Here is a 20643-nt window from a genome sequence, read left to right as displayed (position 1 = left end):
GCAACAGGTATTCTTCACAGTCTGCTTTTTTCCTTCCTTTCTCCCATTTCTGCTTCCCTTTCAACACTCAAGCAGACACACTCTAGTCAAAAAGTATATTCTTTTCAGAACACTTAGTGTCCGTTCTCAGAGTGATGTTTGGGGACTCATATCCTCATCCTACACACTCTGCATACTCTTGGAAATAGCAATACAAGTCAGAAAACATGCAGGGTTTTTTTTGTTGTTGGCAGATTGTTTAAAGAACATGCATTTTCTGACTCTGTTTACTACTTTCCTCAGTTTCTAACCGTTACCATTACAGCTCCACTTCTGCTCAAGGTACTGAAAGCAACAGCTCAGTTCACGCCACTATCACCTAACAAAGATAGTTGGCAAGGCTGAGCAGGAGTCCTGCAGTCAGTGCTTGGATACTGAATAACAACTGCACACACACACACCCCTTTCAGACCTAAAAGCTAGCAAAATCATGCTGATGTAGTAGCCATGAAAAGGCAAGTGCCCCTGTGGAAACAGCAGATAGCCCATAGACATCACTGTTGCTGCATTTCCTCAATTTCTGTTCATGCTGCACCACTTTATAGATAGATCCCTGTGGAACAGGACATCTGACAAAAGCAGGGCAGTAAAGTGGACAGAATGTACAGCAATTGAGACATTCTTGGTGTTCCTACTGCCTGAACTTTGTCACAAGCCAAAATCCAACAACAAGATAAAACTTCAGGAAAAATAAATTACTCAAACCAGAAATTTTACTAACAAAGCAGACTGCAGGCTGATGAAGTCATCATAGCTTCATTGAATTCCTCGTGGCTATACTGGTTTCCACCAGCACAATGTGAACAGCAGAAACAGATCAATATTGCACTGAAAAAAACACACGATGAAGGGGAGGTGGTGTTCTAACAGAGATGGTCTTACGCACGAAGTCTAGGAAAAGAAGAGGCTGGTCAAAGCAACCTCACTACCCTTAAGCAGAACATATGTCACCAGATCCAGTGAAGCATCAGTGTCTTTTTAGAGGGACAGGATAGAGCAAGAGAATTTCCCTCTACAAGCAACTTTTCATGACTTACTAAGAAATAGCTAAATAAAACTTTGGACTCTGCTCCAAATTATATAGAGTGGATGTTTGAGATAAGTGATTACCATCCAAACACTGTATGCTAGCTGATCTTCTCCATTTAGGAATACAGAAGCTCTGAACAGTAGCTCTAAGGGCTCAGACATGGAGGTGGGCTGTTTCTTTTGCTACAATGTCCCAAACTCTCTCCTGTAAGGACAGCAACTGACTGTTCACTCAGTTGAAAGGGGCTGCAGAATCCAAGTACAAAAGCTCTGTTTAATATTCATGCTCTGCAAACACACTTGTGGAAGAGTAACACTCAAAGCAAAAATCCTAGCACCACCACCTCAAGCAGTATTGCAGAAATGGCCAATAATATAAGCAAAAGAGCAAAAAAACCACCCAGCGGCAGCCCAAGGAGGGATGAGGTCCCAGCCTCATGCCACACATCTCTCTGAAGATGCTTGCTTCATTGTGCTTACATCTGTGAGAGAAATTAAAGGAAGGACTACTGCTGCTGTCCAACAATTATTTTTAAGTACTGAAGCATTTATAAACTGTCTATGAACTGCTTCTTCCTCATGCAAGTCTTGTTAATATGGCATTAAATCCATACAAAGGCAGTCACTGTCACCTGCAGAAAAGTTTATTCAATAACAAAAAATAATTCCCAAAGCATACAAAGTCATAAAGAAGTATTTCTGAAACACCACATATTTCAGTTACAAATATTTAAATTCAAGGCAGGGTCTTCAGTAGAGAATTAAGCATCCTGCTGAAACACTCAAGTCAGATACTTCTCTGCTACTTTTATATTCAAAGCCAAACACACTGATGTGCTGTACAAACTAGCTTTCTAAGAGGTATAAATATTAGATGAATGTTAAAACTCCATTGTATTATTATTAAAGAAAAATATCTCACTTCTACCTAAGTCTTAACATATTACTGCTCTCACAAAACATCCATAAAAATTGGTCCTTTAAAGGAACATTTGAAAACCAGAGACCGGCAATCAACAGCTCAGACCTCATAAATGCAGTCATGAGTCCAACTGCCTTCCAAACAACATTTACTTCCACTGAAAAGTAAGTTTTGTTTGCTCTTGACATACTGACATCCCAGTCAGTGTGAGGGAAGATAAGATCTGTCAGTCTCTGGAAAAACTTTTAACAAACAAAGCTTTTTTCTTAAAGAATGGTTTGGTTTGATTTTGCAAGCTTCACCAAGTCTCGAGGGATGCATTTTCCTCCACTGTGCCAGTGGCCTGTTAGAGACACTGTAACAGTGGAAGACTTAACCCCCTCAGAAGACACCATCTCTCCCTCTTAATGCAAAATGAGGCCAGGTTAACTACAGTTTCATTTTAAGAGACTACCCCTGAGAATAAAGTTCAACTACAGTTTATGTCTAAAGCCCAACAAATGAATATATAGTATATCTTAAGAATATGAAAAAATGTTTGAATGGCAAATGCAGCTGAAACTCCCCAGAAGAGACAAAAACATTGTAGGAAATTCATGAAATATTAATTTCTACAAATTCATGCTATGTTGAGAATAGCAACACAACTCCTCCTAGAGTGGTTAAACATCATACCACTAAGTTTAAAGACTCAGATCCCCCTCCCAATTAACATTTTTGTTTGAAGACTATTTAATTTGAAATTTCCTCTTCCTATACCAATTACATTTTAAAACTTTCTCCTGTGAAGTTTAAGTACAGTCTTATCTGACACACAAAGTACTATTAAAAACAGTCCAGAGTAGGAAAAAAAAAATGTTTTTCCTTCTTCAGTATCAAGCACCTGGCAAGTAAACAGAAGGTTCCTGCAAAACCTTAAAAGCTATTAAAGACATTCCTCTTTTTCCCTGGGGATTTAAAACTCAGTTATTTTTATTCCTCTTTTTAAGTCTATGAAATTACATCATCTTTTCCCCTTTGATTTACACTTGACAGTTTTTTTTTTCCCCCTGCATTGTTCCTCAATTGGCTAATTCACTAATAATTAAAACTGCTGTTGGTTCAACCATGAAATAACAAGAGAGGAAGTGTCCAGTATTACACATCTTTTTGCAATACAGGATCATTCATTATCTTCAGTTAATTACATATATGAATGCAGTATAATTTCAGTAATTTGAAATTTATTTCAGCTACATTACTTTGATCTAGCTTGTCACAACTTAGAGAAATAAACTAACAAACTGCCTTGAAAGGATGTCTACCAAAGCATTGTGATAGAGTATGAAAATTAAGAGCTTTCTGTTTGCTCAATGATTGTTAACTTCCCCACAAATACAACAATGAAGTTTACAACACAGGGTCAATTCCCTTCCTGGGTACTCGGTGCTCTCTAAGCCCAAGGTAACTTTGCTCAAAAAAACAGAACACTGACCTTCATACTGGCCCTACATCTGGGCCTGTTGCATTCAAGAGAAGATTGCCACAATTGTGTGAGCTGCCTCATGTGAAACACTGTTCTTCACTGCCATGAAACAGCTGCAAAGAGTGAGACCTCTCCTCTAATACCTCATGCCCTCTCCCTCTACCCCCTCCAAAAAAAACCCTCTATCAACAATCAGTAGTACCAAAAAAAAAAAGCTATTTAAGAACTGATTTAGCTAAGCTGTTGCAGTTGACAACCTTTCAGAACAAGATTTGAGAACAAAGAGCACTGGCTGGAAAAACCAAGAGATTTGACCCCCAGTCACAGAATTTAAAATCACCAAGGTTGGAAGAGACTGATGGAAATCAGCTAATCCAACACCCCTGGCTAAAACAAGGTCAGTTAGAGCAGGTTGTGCAGCACCATGTCGCCCAGTTGGGTTTTCTATGTCTCTAGAAATAGAGACTCCTCAACCTCTCCAGTAAACCCATTCTAGCGCTGGATCACCCTCACAGTAAAACAGTGAGGGTTTTTTTGTATGTGTGTTCAGACAGACATTCATGTTTCAATTTGTCTGCTGCATCTTGTCCTGTCACTGAACACTACAGAGAAGAGCCTGGCTCCCTCATCTTCATTCACCCTTGTACATACCTTAACACAAATTAAGAAATCCTCTGAGCCTTCTCTTCTCTGGGCTGAACAGTCTCAGCTCTCTCAGCCTCTCATCGTATGTAAGATGCTCCAGTTCCTTAGTCATCTTCATGGCCTTGCACTGGACTCTCTCCATTAAGCCTATTTGTATCTTGTATTGAGGATTCCAGAACTGTACACAGTACTCCAGATGCAACCTCACCAGTGCTGATTAGAGAAGAAGGATCACCTCCCTCAGTGCATTGCTCTTCATATTGCAGCCTAGGACACTGTTGGCCTTTCCTTGCTGCTCAAGTACATTGCTGGCTCATGGTCAGCTTGTCCACCAGGACCCCAAGATCCTTCTGGATAAAGCTACTTTGTAGCCTGGCAACTCCCAGCATTTTTGTGCACGAGGCTATAAGCCCCCAAAATTAGGGCTTCACATTTCCCCTTCTTGAACTTCAAGAGATTTCTCTCTGCTCAATTCTCCAGCTTGTCAAGGTCCCTCAGAGTGGCAGCACAACCATCTGGTGTATCAACCACTCCTCCCAGTTTTGTACTGTCTGTAAACTTGCTGAAGGCATACTCCATCTTATCATCAGGTCACTAATGAACACATTGCACAGTGCTAGCCCCAGTATAGCACCCTGTAGTACACCAGTCCAAAAGTCCCAGCACTTGGAAAGAAATTAGAGATGGAAAAGGCCAATGGGTTCATCCACTCCAGGTGCATGCACTGCAATTGCTCTTGCCATGTAGTATTTGCATGCTAGTGCGCACATATATAAAGATAAGTAAGTCTACAAAAACAGTAGCAAAAGGTCTCATCTAGTCATTCCACACAAAGCAGATCTTGCTTCTGGGATGCAGATAAAGTTTCCTGTCCACCTAAACCAACAATCACTTCTAGGTCACAGTTCTCCCCAAAAATGAGCACAGACACACAGAGTCCTCAAAGCTGCATAATCTTTCAAAGTTAAAAATGATGTAGTCTTCCTGCTATGCAGCAAGTAAGGCAGGTCAAGTTTTGGTTTTCATTTTCTTTGGGTTCTTATTTCCTTCCTTCTGAAGTAGTCATGACATAGGATCACATCTGTATATGGCTAAATAAACAGCATTAAATTCTGCTGTGACCTAGTAAAGGAAGTGGTAGACTAACTTTTCAAATAGGCAAATTGCACTTTTACACACCTTGCACAGCATAACTGAAAAATCAAGACACCTTAAACTCATCCAGAGACCTTTTCTAGATCCAAATTCAACAGTCACAGAAACTTCTTTGCTAGCCAACTCCTATTGCTTACAAATGACAACATCCATACCGCTTCTTCTCACAGTGTCTACTACAATCAGATATAATGTTTTTTTGTGATCTTTCATCATTTTCTAAAAGAGACAGGAGTCCGTTGGTATTGACTGTGGCAGAAGGAAATGCATTATGAGGTGGCACTTAATTTTAGTGAAGGACTTGCTACCTTCTCCACAGGAGCAGGAAAAACTCCTACCCGAGTTGCTTTCCAGCATACTTACGAGACTGCTTCCAAGAGGTAGCAGAGGTTCTGCCACCAGGAGGGAACACACAGGGGAACTGAGTGCTTACCTTGAAGGGGTACAAGCTCTACTGCTGCGCTGTCAAGCATCCCGTCAGACAGGAAGAACTGAAATCTGAATCTCTGTTGGCTTATCAGCCTTGCAAACACTTTCACAGACATGTCTGTGGTATAAGAGAAATACCTCTCTACAGTCCTCCTTCACTCCTCCCAACATAGCCTTGCTTTGAAATAGAATCATAGAATCACAGAATGGTTAGGGTTGGAAGGGACCTTCAAAGGCCATCTAGTCCAACCCCCCTGCAAGGAGCAGGGACATCCCTGACTAGGTCAGGTTGCTCAGAGCCTCATCCAGCCTGGCCTTGAATGCTTCCAGAGATGGGGCCTCCATTCCACAGCAGAGAAATAAATTATATTATCAAGTGGCTCACCACTGCATTTGGCTTCCTCTTGACTATCACACTATTTCTCTACTTCTGTTATTTCCTCTAAGCACTATAAGCATGAAAGGAGAGTTAACATACTAGGTAAAGTTTCACAGGCTTTGTGCCCATTTTGTTACCAGAAATCCCAGCATTTCTTACCTGCAACAAATGACGGCTTTACAGGAGAGTGCCAAGTCCAGAAAGCTCTGCCTGGCTTCAAATGAAAGGGCATACTTCAGCGTGTGGCCATCAATAATCAGAGCAATATCATTTTCCTTGCCCAGTGACTCCCCCAAACTGGTACAATGTTGAGTCAGAGAGGCTCTTGTTGCCTGAAGAATAAACAAAAAGAAATCATTTTTCTTCTTGTAATAAGGAAAGTGCATCCAAGCCACAGCAAGGCATCTCTGGACTATGCAGTGGAGCACAGTACACGTGCACCTGAGACAGCACTGACATGGAGTTAGTGTTTTAACAAGACCTTGTGCAGACATACTAATTTGCATCATAAATCAACAAAAGCTGCATCCACTTGCCTGAAACAAGTCTGCCTTGTTTCAGTACAGACTGTAGCCACATCCCTGCATGATGCATGTGCCCACGCTAGTTGGCATACATCCTCTTCAACTGCAGGGCAAGTATTACTTAAGGCGTTTCACAGCTTTTGACACCATCCAAAGTATTACTATTTACTCAAACAGTATTCCCTACCCCACATTCTCTACATTGTAATTGAGAGCTGCTGCTGGGGAAGAAAAAAAAAGTGTTCATGTTTCACTGTCACCCCAAATATTTCAACCATCCTGCTGCAGTGAAATTCATGCTTAAACCGCTCTGCTCCATTCCCATGGAGGTTAGTTTAACCATCAGTTCCAGCTGAGTTAACTACTGCTAAATCATTCAAGAAGTTCCTCGTGATCTGAAGTGTACACGCACTTTTTGGATAGAGGAAGTCTTAACGCGCAGGGCATAAGACGGCAAAACATGAAAAGCAAAGACTTCATTACCAGTCAAACACTGCTTTTAGATAACAAATGATCACTAACTGCTGGATTATATTATTTTTTTTTCAGCTTTTGCCCTTTGTTCAAAAAAACATAGCAATGGCATAGACAAAAATTATGTCAGAGTCTGTCGGTGCCTCCCAGCCTCCCAACAGCCATCATCCTGCAAGCCACAACCGCAGCTCAGGTGTCTCATGCTGCAGCTCTCAGGAGGGCTGGGTTCTGTGCACCACACACTGTCCTCCCTTCCTCTCACTTCCCTCCCACTCCCATTTCGGCGGTAAAGTTTTAACGAGGCTGTAACAGTAATATTCACCCTGGCTAGAAGTATCCTCATCAGCAACCGCCACCAGTCCAGACTTCACTTTCATCACAGTAACTGCAGGATCATCCCAAGTACTTCAGATTTTGACCACTCCAATGTTTTACTGAAACAACTAGCAACAAAGGTATTCCCTTTCTGTGATTCAAGGGTTTTTTTTTAAAAAAAAAATTTCTACTACGGGATTACATAATGATTTTTTAAAATATCCATGTTCATAAAGTCAAGGCAAAGGATTTTGTCCTTTATTTTTTTACTTCCAGCTCAAATAAATCTCTTGTTCTCAGAAAGATACACTAGCTTCCCAAATTAAGTAATTATTTAACTTAAAAAATGTTTTCCATGTGTAATACTGAGTAAAAGAGAAATTGATCTGACTTCTGTCAAGACAGAGAGCCACCACAGTACACCGAGCAGCAAGACTGAGTGTACTGTGATGGTTTGAGGCTACATATTTTTCCTTGCCTTGAATTATCTTTCTCACAAAAAAAAAACCCTCAATAAATATGTTAAAGTCTGAAACGTTTTGTGAAACTGCTAAACATGGCAGCACTTCTAGCTATATGCTGCATAAAGTTCTGAAGTTTGACTAGATCAGTTTTACACAAATGAATCCAGTAAAATAAAAGACAAAAATAGCCACACTCAAACCAGACCATGACTGTGGCCAAAAGCAATCAGCCAGGCATGAGTGCAAGAACACAGCAAGCACACACCAGCTCTCCCAGAAGAGCCTCTGGGTGCCCGCAGCTGGCAGCCCAGGGACCTCCTGAGCCAGGTGCAGGAATTGTTAAGGGAGAGCCTTAGAACCCCAATTACCATCAAGAAGAGTGGGAAGCAGATCAAAAAGTTACCAAGGGGAGAAAGGTCATCCCTCCTCTAGAGCAAAGAAGGATGCAGAACAGCATGTAGGCAAGGAAGAAACCCCAAGAAACAGCAGAGATGAAGTGAATTAAGGATGGTCAAGAACTTGACCTGGCAGCAATCAAGACAGCATTACTGAGCAGAGAAGGAGGATCAGGTAGGCAAAACAACTGAGCTTTCCTGGGCCAAACAGGTGTGAGGAGAATCTGTCCACTTTCACACAAAGAGGAAGGGGGAAAAGAAAGACGGGGGGGACGGGGGAGGGATGACAACACCCGCTCACTAGTATGGCTGTCAAAACAAACTCACTGACTTACATCAAAACTAGCCCCAAACTGGAGGCAAATTTACAGATTAAGTTAATGAGTACAAAGTGCACAACTCAGCCAATCCAGACACAGATTACATTTTACACCTTCTTCATTACAGAATGACTGCATCACTCCCTGCCTCCCCATTAAACTGTGAGGGATTAGATTTATGACTTTACAGTATGCTTTATTTACACTGTACCTGAAAATTTAACACAAAGTAGATGACTGTGCTTAAACCATTACAGACTGCTGCAGGGAAAACAAAGGTATGTCTTGAGGGGAAAAAGCTGTTTTATCTACTTCAACACTACTACACAGTGACAACATTCACAGAAATCCCAAGGATGGAATACAGGATACAGTTTGGTTAATGTCACCAGTAACAATTTTAACCCAAGAACTCTTGCCCTTGGGATCATGAATTAAGTGTCATTGTTTCTTTACTGCTTCCTTTCAAACTTGCTCAGTTTTTTTTTTTTCTCTCAAATGCAGAATTACTCTCTTCATCTTTCTTGCAAATCCATGCACATGGCATTTACTCGTACTACTGCCTAAAACCTTCTCCACTTGAAGCCAAGGGAGACAGTCTCTGCATTTATTGCCTCTCTAGCTCTTCTGAAACCTCAGAGAAAACACACTCATTTTCCCATTGCTTCTTCACCGGACCCAAAGGTGAAGGGCCAGGGCCAGGGCCCAACCACTCCCTCCTGCAGAAGCAGAAGAAAACCTGATGGTAAGTTATTCGATATCCATCATGTGTTGCCCAAAGGAGAAAGTCACATGGCAACAGGAAGACTTACAAAAGGTGGTCTTCATCAGATCAGATTACCAGGCTCTCCATAACTTATCATCACGGCTATGCATAAGCCTCATCCAATTCATGCCCTGATCACTGAACTTACTCATCTTACAAGATGTCACAGAACTAGCAACAGGGTTAATACTCCAAAAAGTTATAAATAAAGGACAGCAAAGCAGGTACACCATTTAAACAGCATTTTGTAAAGCTCTCAACAGACCCTTCCATATGCATTGCTAACTTGAAAAAAAGAAAAACTACCACTCCTGTTGGCCAGTACAATTAAGCAAAAGAAACTAGCTTCAAACCTCACTGCATATATAATAAAGACTTCCTAAGTAAGCAGATGAACAAACATTTGGAAGCCATAGGGAACTATATCCTTCCGTGGGCAATTCATTGCTGATAACTAGAGTAGAAATCTCTACTTTGATACCTAGCTGTTATCCTTTGATATTAAACACAGAGTAAGTTTCTTCTTTGAGTCACATCAAGTAAGAATAAATCAATCTTTTACTAGAACAAGCATGACTGAGCAAAAAATCGATAGCAGTCCTAAGAAAGTATCTAGATAAACTCAGACCTGTGGGATATCCCTGTCATTTCTACTGAGTAGCCATCAATAGTAAACGGTAAGTTTGTGAAGAATTCTGACAAAAACAGACTACTATAGAGAAGAATATTACAAGCACTAGACTTATACATAATCAAGTTGGTTTTTCCTCCCTCAAGATTTTCTTTAGACAGACAGAGCATCCAGCTGCTCTGGGGAAACCTGGTGAGGTGCCTGCCAATCAGGCCTTACTGGACTGGCATATCAGATAAATTTCCACCAAATATTAAACATACGGATATAGTTTTACTTAAAGGTCAAAAGGTGCATCAACTGAAGAGTCTGTCAGTTTAGTAGCCCTCATTCAGCAGGCTATTCAAATAAACACGGACACTTTCTTGCCCAGTAGAGGACATGTGCACATGCTTAACTTGTCTGTTGAATGAAAGCAACATTTATCAGTATAATTAAAGCTTCAGAAGGGCTTAAGAATCCATTCATACAAGACCACCAAGAAAATCAAAGCACAAACATTTAAAAAGGCTTGATTAGACTGCAACTGCAGAGCTCAAACTGAAGAAGCCAGGGAAATTAGGTTTTCATTTATTTTTTTTATTCTACTTCTGCACTTTTGACATAGTTGGAGGAGTTGATTCTAAAAGTAATTCTAAAGTTGATTCTGACTCATACAAATGTATTTAAGGGTTCATGTTTTTATGGTCTCTATGCTTGAGTTAAAGTCAAGACATGGCAGTACACTCCATAACAAACTTAGCCCATCTGCTTTTCCTGTTTGTTTTCCCATTTCCATTTTAACAAGTCACAGTGCCAAATACTAACCTTCAGCAGGGCATTTACTTGCATTACTGTCTTAAACTTTCAGATTTTATTGATGTGTGTGCACATAGTTTCCATCTGGAACACAGAGCAACATTTTTAGTACACTATTATAAATCTCCATAGCAGAGCATAATTTGTTGACAGGCAGAAAATGAAAACATCCTGAGGCAGAGTTTGTGTGGTCTTTTCCTCTGGACTGCACTCTCAGGATCTTCAACAAGCCTTTTAATAGAATGTTTGTATACTCTCACTCTCTAAAGCCTCTGAAAAAAACACCCTGCTATGTCCAGCTTTGTATTTAAATAACAAAACCAACATAAACAAATTCTGAGATTTCCCAGGCTATTATTTTGTAGTTTAAGAGAGCAAACAGTAATAATTTCCACATGCCACTTGAAGTGAATTTGGAAGTCAATGCAATTAGAGTTAAGTTAATCAGAGCTCTGCTGACTTCACTGAAAACAAGAGTTGACTCCTCATACTGTAATAAAAATATTAGGAACATTAGTACATCAGCTATATAACAAGCACTTAAGGTTTGAGGCTTTTTATGTGTGCCTTTGGGTGGGTTTAGCTGGTTTGATTTTTGTTGGGTTTTTTTAGTGGGGTATTTTTGTTTGTTATTTAACAGCAGCACAGTATACAGCTCATTCCCTCCCATGACAGCTTGGCAAGCTTGCATGCTCTAGCAAGTAATGTTAGAGTGAGGCAATCTGGTATCCAACATAGAATAACAAAATCAGATACCTGTCAAGAAAGAAAAAAAACAAACCAGCAAAAAAACCCCAGTGAGACTTGCAACAACTTCAGATGAAAGAGACTTCAGTGGGATAACAGCCATGCCCTAAATTTATCTTACAAACAAGCTGATACCCAGAAAATAACTGGAAAATTGAGATGCTCAGCTTCAGATCTCCTATTCACCTTAGTCCCCTGCTTTTCCCTGGAAAGGCTCAGAAAGTCACTAAAGATGACAGCAGGAGAAAGAAACGAAGTCTCATTTGCACAGCAACTACACTCATGTTTCATTCTATGCAGCGTGATACGTGGCCCAGAAGGCAAAAGGTCTTGGGAAGAAAACTAAATAGCATCACATAGACAAGGCAGCCTCCTTGGCTGATGAGAGCTACTCACCCCTGGATACGTGACCTCTGAGACACACACACTCACTAAGCCTAAATCAGGCTTATACTCTGGCATTCTCAGATACATGCATTTCATGCACCCTTCTGGCATGGCCTTTCCTCCATCTCAAAAGAGCTAAAGTGATTCTCACAGAACAAGCTCCTGCAGTAAGAGATGTTAAACTAACAATCAGTTTAACTGCAAGCTCAATATACTACTTGTTATATCTATCATAAACCTAGAAGGCATTGCCAGCTACAGCAGTGTAAAGATTTTTCCAAGTTAACTTCTATCATCTGTAATTCATTTCCAAAGCACAAAGTCTGCGAGATGATATGAATTACACAATCTGTTATGTCATTGTTCTACAGTACACTGAAGTGCCAGCTCAACCTATTTTACCAATCTCAGAATTTACTTTTTATGACTTTTGCTGTTTCCTTCCTGACCATGAATAGTGCGAATAATCACATGTAACAATTCTTTTACTGTGCTGAAATAAGTGGTTTCAAGTCAAAATACCAGCCATACTCCCTGCCCTGCTCCCCCAATGTTAAATGAAAAGTCTTCCAAGAAGGACTTCAGAAAAGCAAGGATTTCACTGCATAACCCCATTCAAGGTAACACTTGCCAGCCTCACTGCATGGAACATTTTCCACTTCACCTTAATGACAACTTAGAAGCTTCACCACATATTTGGTCTAGTCTTTAATTTCAAACTGTCTAGCTGCTGTAGCTGAGGAATCTAAGGACATCTGGCCGAAGCAAATTCACAGGAAAACAGAGATAATGAACATAAAGGCAAGACAAACTAACGTTTAAACCAAAGCTGGTGAAACATGATGCAGGTATTCAGAGCAACACCTGAACAGGGCAGAAGAATCACTCGAAATGCTTTCTACAACAAATTGCACATGTGCAAGCACTAACTCTGAACCTTCTCTTGAAACCAAGGAAGAAATATCAAGTAATATCACTATTTCCAGAACAGATATTCACTTTTGCCAATCTTCCAAGTATTGCAAACTTGACTAGGACAGCAAATAACTATAGTTTCTGAAAGCAGACAGGCAATTTCCAAAGACCTAGTTATTTATAAGCAAGGGTGCAATGTATATTGCCACAAAGCCTAGCCAAGATGATTTCTTGTGCACAGAAAGATGCAATCTGCAGGATTTGTTGGTCAAGTTCCTCTGCTCCCCCTCTTTTGTGATTTCCTACAACTGATCAGTCTTCTAACAGGTGATTCTGTAACTGCTTCTGAGTATTATTAGACTGTAGATACAAGTGCAAACATAGTGTTTGCTAGGTGCACTGTGTCACCTGCGTACATAAAACTGATGCAAAAAAACATGGTTTACAACCAATTAAATGGAAACTCAAAAATATTAGTAGAATTGAAAATATTTCATTATTAATATGAGGATACATATGGCCTAATACAGTCAACTCTGCAATAGAGACCTCCATATTCAACTCAAGAATTTTCAGACAAGCATTTGAATACTTTCCCAATGATGAGGATGTTCTTAAGAGCATCCACAAAACTACTGTCTGTCTTTTAACTCAAAGCTGGGTCACAATGCCTTGAGTACTTTAAAATACACGATTCACTTGAAATTCAACCTGTACACACAAAACCACTCAGCAAATGGATCATGGGAGAAGATTGGATCCCAGCTGACTACGGTCACTAAGATCAAAGTGTAACAACAACAACAAAAAAATCAGGCTCATCAATAGCCGTTGCTCAGTACTACTGCAGCACTCAGCCTGTGTCACATGCTGATTTGAAGAGATAGGTAAGAGCAGACGCTATGTGAGCAGTCCAATGACACTTCACACTGATAAACTCTCACTTGATCTTACATGTCCCCATCAGCTTCTTTACCTCACTGCTTGCTTTGAAGCAATTCTCCAAAGAAAGATTGAAAGGTATAACAAAGTGTCCCATATTCCCTCTCTAATATAAAACTTCAGCCTGAACTCTTTGTAAGACATTTAATCCCAGATTCCGCTAACAGGAACAACAAAATTTTTTAATATTCTCAGAGCCTCGTGAGAACAGAAGCACGTATATACAAGAGCTGAGAAACAGTCTATTCTACACCATTTCCACAGGTACCATACAGAAAACCTGTGGTTTCATAATCATTCCCAACAGGATTCCTCACAAAGCCTCTGGAAGCTTCAGTTTAACTTTGAGCAGTATTTTTCCAAAATATCTTATTATGGTCCTCACCTGCCATCTCAAGAGTCTGCAGAAGCTGATCTGCATTTCTCTTATAAAAATACTTAATAACTCAGATACCACATTTACACCCAAACAACCCCAGCAATACACCGTCTGTTCATCTAAATCTAAATCCATTCATGAGAGTAAGCTCACCATGATACGTAAAGAACCACAACCTATAAAATAATAGGCAAATATTGTTTTACACCAAGTGCAAAAATCACTAAAAACCAAAGGCAAAACAACAAGAATCCATCCCCAAAACACATAAATCAAATAACTGTCACTGATTCTAAACAGCAGTACTTGCTTATTTAACAGGACCATGATTCTTGATGAATAAAGTTTCCTGCCATGACAAGAAAAACATCATATGGAGGATCCAGAGATATTAAATGGCCTTGCTCAGATGATTTTCATAGCTTTGAATCTAACGTCAACCTTAAACTCCTTCACAGTAAGCCAAGTAATCTAAAACATCTATATACAAGGAGTCCTGAATCTGCATTGCAAGTCTCAGGTTATCACATACAGACCAAATCTTGCCTTCAAAAATTAGATAAACAGATCATAGAAGTACTTTTATGTTTCCAGCAGTAGCTGAAAGTCTAGATGAACTGGACCATCAAGAGCTATAACAAGAGCTGTAGATAATTATTCAAGGATGTTTTCAATTCTGTTACAAACTGACTATGCAGGAGCCAGGGAACTTCAAAATAGAGAAGAAAACGTACCCTGAAGGGACCTCTGTCCTGTCAGCAGTATATTTATCTCCAAGTATGTTCCAACGTAGCTTAAAATGAAAAATGAAACAGATATCTTACAAGCTTTGATCACACGAAAACCATCATCAAATGTGAGATAGATCATCTCAAATACATAGCCTCTATAAAGCACTGCAGGGAGGTCATTATCACGGTAAAGAATAGCACCGAAGAGCTGACTACCTGACAAGTACACAGTTAAGTGTTCAAATCAAACTTAAGGCAGAATGCCAGATGGCTGCACGCTAAACTTAAGGTTCTTAGGGAAGAAAAGTGGTGACTTTATTACGGAATATGTATCAAGTCCCCCTTCAAGCCATGAGCTGGGAATTCAAGGGGGAAAGGAGAAGTAAAAGGGAAGAGAGGCTTTTTCCATATGAAGAGGTAAAACCAATTTGTTCAAGATTTCACTAACCAGTCATCTCTCATCTTGCAGACTAAGTACCACGGCAGTGTACGCTGCCAGAACTGGTGGTCCTAGCATTTTAGCCTTTTGAATTACAACCTCCAATCCCCTGCAACAGTACTTTTTCCTTAGATTAAGGAGAAACACTGATTATGGAAGTGCTATCTTCAAAATATCAATCTTCAATGTAAGCCCTCATTAGAATACTAAATTTATTTCTGAAAAAAATCAAGTCATAGAAGTCTAAATATTTCAGCCTAAAGAATTAACATTCTAAGTCACCATCCAGTGCAACATGACTGCCGAAGGCATCATCTTGAAAGCCATGAGCCTTTTGCAACCCTTCTTTTGAGTTCTCAGAAGGCAAAGTTCGCAGCCTAAGGAACAATTGTAGAAACAACTATAGTCAAAGGGACAATTCATCATCATCAGATGTTCTCCAAGTGCTATGAAAGACAATACCACACACGTTCAATTTGACATTTTTTAGTATTTCTAACTTTACCAAAAAACATGTGCACCCCAGGAAAAACTAGAGATTTCAAATAGTATAGCTAAAACTCTGCTCTCTTCACACTAAGAACATTAGACTTATTAGATGATTTTCGTTTACTGCAGAAACACTCTACAAAGGACAAACTCTATTGCTTTAAATACATATTAGATGTTTGACCACAGAACAGTTTACAGTACACATAAGACAGCTGATATCATATACTACAGAAAAGGCAAGAAAGAAATGCTTGTTCTGGACACTACACATCTGTGTAATTATTAAAAGCAACTGTACTCTGACAAGAGGAAGCAGTTTGTTAGTTTTGCTAACAAGCTAGAATGCCTCAGTGTATTGATATTTTCATATTTTAGCATTATTAAATTCATTCAACAGAACAGGCTTTGTTTTATTTCCTTTTGTCAAACAAGTGCCAATTGCTTTTTCTCTTTCTTGTATAACAGTTCAGCTTTTCCAGAGCAGTAACAAGCTCTTATTTCGGCCTCCAAGGAAACTGCTTCCACTAAGTAATTTCCCAAAGCTTAAAGTCAACCTTTCAGCACACTGGGCAAACCTTCAGATCAAGAAGGTACCACAACCTTTGCTTTAGAATCATAGACTGGTTTGGGTTGGAACCTTCAAAGGTCATCTAGTCCAACCCCCCTGCAAGAAGCAGGGATATCTCCAACCAGATCAGGTTGCCCACAGCCTTGTCCAACCTGGCCTTGAATGTTTCCAGGGATGGGGCATCCACCACCTCTCTGGGCAACCTGTTCCAGTGTTCCACCACCCTCATGGTTAAAAAAAAAAAAAAACAAACCAAAAAAAAAAACCATTTTCCTGATGTCTAGTCTGAATCTACCTCCCTCTATGTGAGCACCATTACCCCTTATCCTATCACAATAGGCCCCAGTGTTTCTCCCTGTCCTTCTTGCAGGCCCCCCTTTAGGTACTGGAAGGCTGCTGTAAGGTCTCCCCAGAGCCTTCTCTTCTTCAGGCTGAACAACCCAAGATCTCTCAGCCTGTCCTCATAGGAAAGGTGCTCCAGCCTTCTTATCTTCTTCGTGGCCCTCCTCTGGACCCTCTCCAGCTGGTCCACATCCTTCTTACATCGGGGATACCAGAGCTGGACATAGTACTGCAAGTGGAGTCTCATGAGAGCAAAGTAGAGGGGGAGAATCACCTCCCTTGACCTACTAGCCACACTTCTTTTGATACAGCCCACAATGCGGTTGGCTTTCTGGGCTGCAAGCACACATTACTAGATCATACTGAGCTTCTAATCAACAACACCTCCCCCATCCTTCTCTGCATGGCTGCTGTCAATCCATTCTCTGCTCAGTCTGTATTTGTGCCTAGGATTATCCCAACCCATATGCAGGACCTTGCACTTAGCCTAGTTGAACTTCATGAGGAGTTCATTGCACAACTCTCCAGCCTGTCAAGGTCCCTCTGGATGGCATCCCTTCCCTCCAGCATGTCAACGGCACCACACAGCTTGGTGTTGTCAGCAAACTTGCTAAGGGTGCACTGCACTCTATCCTACTGTCCATGTTGTCAGCAAAGACGTTGAACAGCACTGGTCCCAATACCAACCCTTGAGGAACACCACTCATCACTGCTCTCTTAGACACAGATCTCAACTCAAAAGAGTGTACCCATCCAAGATCTACATAGTATTGTGTGTTACAGTGTCTTAGGCATGTACTTCTGTGTTTTAAGTTTAGTACACTCAGATGCTCACAAACTGCTAAGGAGAATTCAAACAAGAAAATGACACTAGTGTGTGGATATACAAGTTAGCCTCTAATTTACTCACAGATAAAAAACAGTGGTATTTTCTCATTATATACATGTAGGGTGCTTTGAAGATCCAGATCTCAGCTAGAGATCCAGGTTTTTTCACATGTGTGTACATAAAAAAAGTAATGCGTATATTACCACTGTTTTAATACCCTGGGTTGATATACATAAGAAAAATAACCATCTTGATTCAGTGAGATTAGAACTTTTCCTGAAAGGGAGACAGAAAAGCAGCCCACAACATAGCCAAGACTACACTGAAGGAGTTTTATCATTGCTAGCAAGTAAAGAATTTATGTTTATTAGTTGTACAGAAGACTGAACACTAGCCACAATGAAGTATAGACTACATGACAGAACCTATCTTTTCTCCAAAAGAATGCTAATACACAGGAAACACATATTAGAATAGATTGATTTGTACAAGACACGACTGCCTCAACATGATTTTCTCATGTTGCAGTATCTTGCCAGAATTTCACAGAATTTCACAGAATTATTATCAAGATTGGAAAAGACCTAAAAGATCATCCAGTCCAACCATCACCAATACTTCTCAGCTAAATCATATCTCTCAACACAACATCCAAACATTTCTTGAACACTGCCAGGGACGGAGACTCCACCACCTCCCTGGGCAGTGCATTCCAGTGCCTGACTACCCTTCCCGAGAAGTAATATTTCCTAATGTCCAGCCTGAATCTCCCCTGGCGCAGCTTGAAACCATTGCCTCTAGTTCTATCACTGTCTACACGAGAGAAAAGGCCGACCCCTAGCTCACTACAACCTCCCTTCAGGAAGTTATAGAGAGCTATAAGGTCTCCCCTGAGCCTCCTCTTCTCCAGACTGAACAATCCCAGCTCCCTCAGCCGCTCCTCATAAGGCCTGTGCTCCAGACCCCTCACCAGCTTCACAGCCCTCCTCTGAACGCGTTCCAGGGCCTCAATGTCTTTCTTGCAGTGAGGGGCCCAAAACTGAACACAGTACTCGAGGTGCGGCCTCACCAGTGCCGAGTACAGGGGGACAATTACCTCCCTGTTCCTGCTAGTAACACTGTTTTTGATGCAAGCCAGGATGCCGTTGGCCTTCTTGGCCACCCGGGCACACTGTCGGCTCATGCTCAGCCGAGCATCAATCAGTACCCCCGGGTCCGTTTCCTCCACACAGTCCTCCAGCCACTCCGCCCCAAGCCTATAGCGCTGCCTAGGGTTGTTGTGGCCGAAGTGCAGGACTCGGCATTTGGTCTTGTTGAACCTCATCCCATTGGCTTCAGCCCAGCTCTCCAGCCTGTCCAGATCCCTCTGGAGGGCCTCGCTACCCCCAGGCAGATCCACACTCCCAGCCAATTTGGTGTCATCTGCAAACTTACTGAGGGTGCACTCAATGCCCTCATCCAGATCATCAATAAAGATATTGAAGAGGACAGGCCCCAGCACCGACCCCTGGGGAACACCACTTGTGACCGGTAGCCAGCTGGATTTAACTCCATTCACCACCACTCTGAGCCCGGCCCTCCAGCCAGCTGCTTACCCAGCCAAGAGTGTACCCATCCAAGCCATGGGCTGCCAGCTTCTGCAGGAGAATACCGTGGGAGACAGTGTCAAAGGCTTTGCTGAAGTCTAGGTAGACCACATCAACAGCCTTTCCCTCATCCAGCAGATGGGTCACTTGATCATAAAAGGAGATCAGGTTGGTCAAACAGGACCTGCCCTTCATGAACCCATGCTGGCTAGGCCTGATCCCCCGGCCATCCCGCACATGCCGCATGATCTCCCTCAAGACTATCTGTTCCATAACCTTCCCTGTAACCGAGGTCAGGCTAACAGGCCTGTAGTTCCCCGGATCCTCCTTACAACCTTTCTTGTAAATGGGAGTCACGTTGGCAGTCCTCCAGTCTTCTGGGACCTCACCAGTCAACAAGGAGCACTGATAGATGATGGAAAGCGGCTCGGCTATCACCTCCGCCAGTTCCCTCAGCACTCTTGGGTGGATCTCATCCGGCCCCATGGACTTGTGGCAGTCCAGTTGGAGTAGTAAGTCTCTGACCGTTTCTTCCAGAATCACAGGGGGGTTAGCGTGCTCCCCAGCCGAGACTACCAGGTCAGAGAGAGGAGTACCCTGAGGATAACTGGTCTGACCTTTAAAGACAGACGTAAAGAAGGCATTCAGAACCTCCGCCTTTTCCTTATCCTCAGTGCTCACATTCCCAGCCTCATCCAGCAAAGAGCGGATATTCTCCTTTGTCCTCCTCTTACTGTTAATGTATTTATAAAAGAGTTTCTTATTCCTTTTCACCCCAGTGGCCAGGTTAAATTCAAGCTGGGCTTTTGCCTTTCTGATTTCACCTCTACACATCCTAACGACTTCCTTGTATTCATTCTCAGTTGCCCGTCCCTACTTCCACAGGCAGTAGATTCTCTTTTTCTCCCGGAGCCTCAAGAATAGCTCCCTATTCATCCACGCCGGTCTTCTTCCCCGCTGGCTCATTTTGCGGCTCAGGGGGACCGCCTGCTCCTGCGCCCTTAAGACTCCCTTCTTGAAGAGCAACCAGCTCTCTTGGACCCCTTTGTTCACTAAGACTGAATGCCAGGGGACTCCCCCTACTAGTCTCTTGAACAATTCAAAGTCCGCCCTCCGGAAGTCCAAGGTAGCAGTTTTACTATTCCCCCTCCAAGCTCCACCATGAATTGAGAAATTTATCATTTCATGGTCACTCTGTCCAAGGCAGCCCCCAACCTCCACATCTCCCACCAGACCTTCCCTGTTTGCGAACAGCAGGTCTAGCGGGGCAGTTCCTCTCGTGGGCTCTCTGACCAACTGCATTAGGAAGGCATCCTCTATGCACTCCAAAAACCTCCTAGACTGCTTCTTCTGTGCTGTGCTGTACTCCCAGCATATGTCAGGGAAGTTGCCAGTACAGACGCAAGTACATTGCAAAAATTGGGTTTACTACAAGAAACTCATTTATTGTTGTCAAGTCATAATACATCTGTAGTGTGGGTAAGAAAGTTTTGGTTTTACCTTCTCATACAAGGTAACGGCCATCTGTAAGACACC

The 20643-nt window shown here is 41.7% G+C and overlaps 1 protein-coding gene across 1 annotated transcript in view; it reads right to left on the bottom strand.

Moving 5' to 3' along the window:
• Positions 1-20643, bottom strand: part of ATP8A2 (ATPase phospholipid transporting 8A2) — a 302400-nt gene that overhangs the window by 199354 nt on the left and 82403 nt on the right. Inside the window, exon 25 of the mRNA XM_086739502.1 lies at positions 6223-6395. Within this exon, the coding sequence (XP_086595628.1) occupies positions 6223-6395 (173 nt within the window). The remainder of the gene's footprint in view (positions 1-6222; positions 6396-20643) is intronic.

This window comes from Chlamydotis macqueenii, chromosome 1, assembly GCF_036417535.1.
Source record: "Chlamydotis macqueenii isolate bChlMac1 chromosome 1, bChlMac1.mat, whole genome shotgun sequence".
Classification (NCBI taxonomy): Eukaryota; Metazoa; Chordata; class Aves; order Otidiformes; family Otididae; genus Chlamydotis; species Chlamydotis macqueenii.
This window is presented reverse-complemented; position numbering and strand designations above follow the sequence as displayed.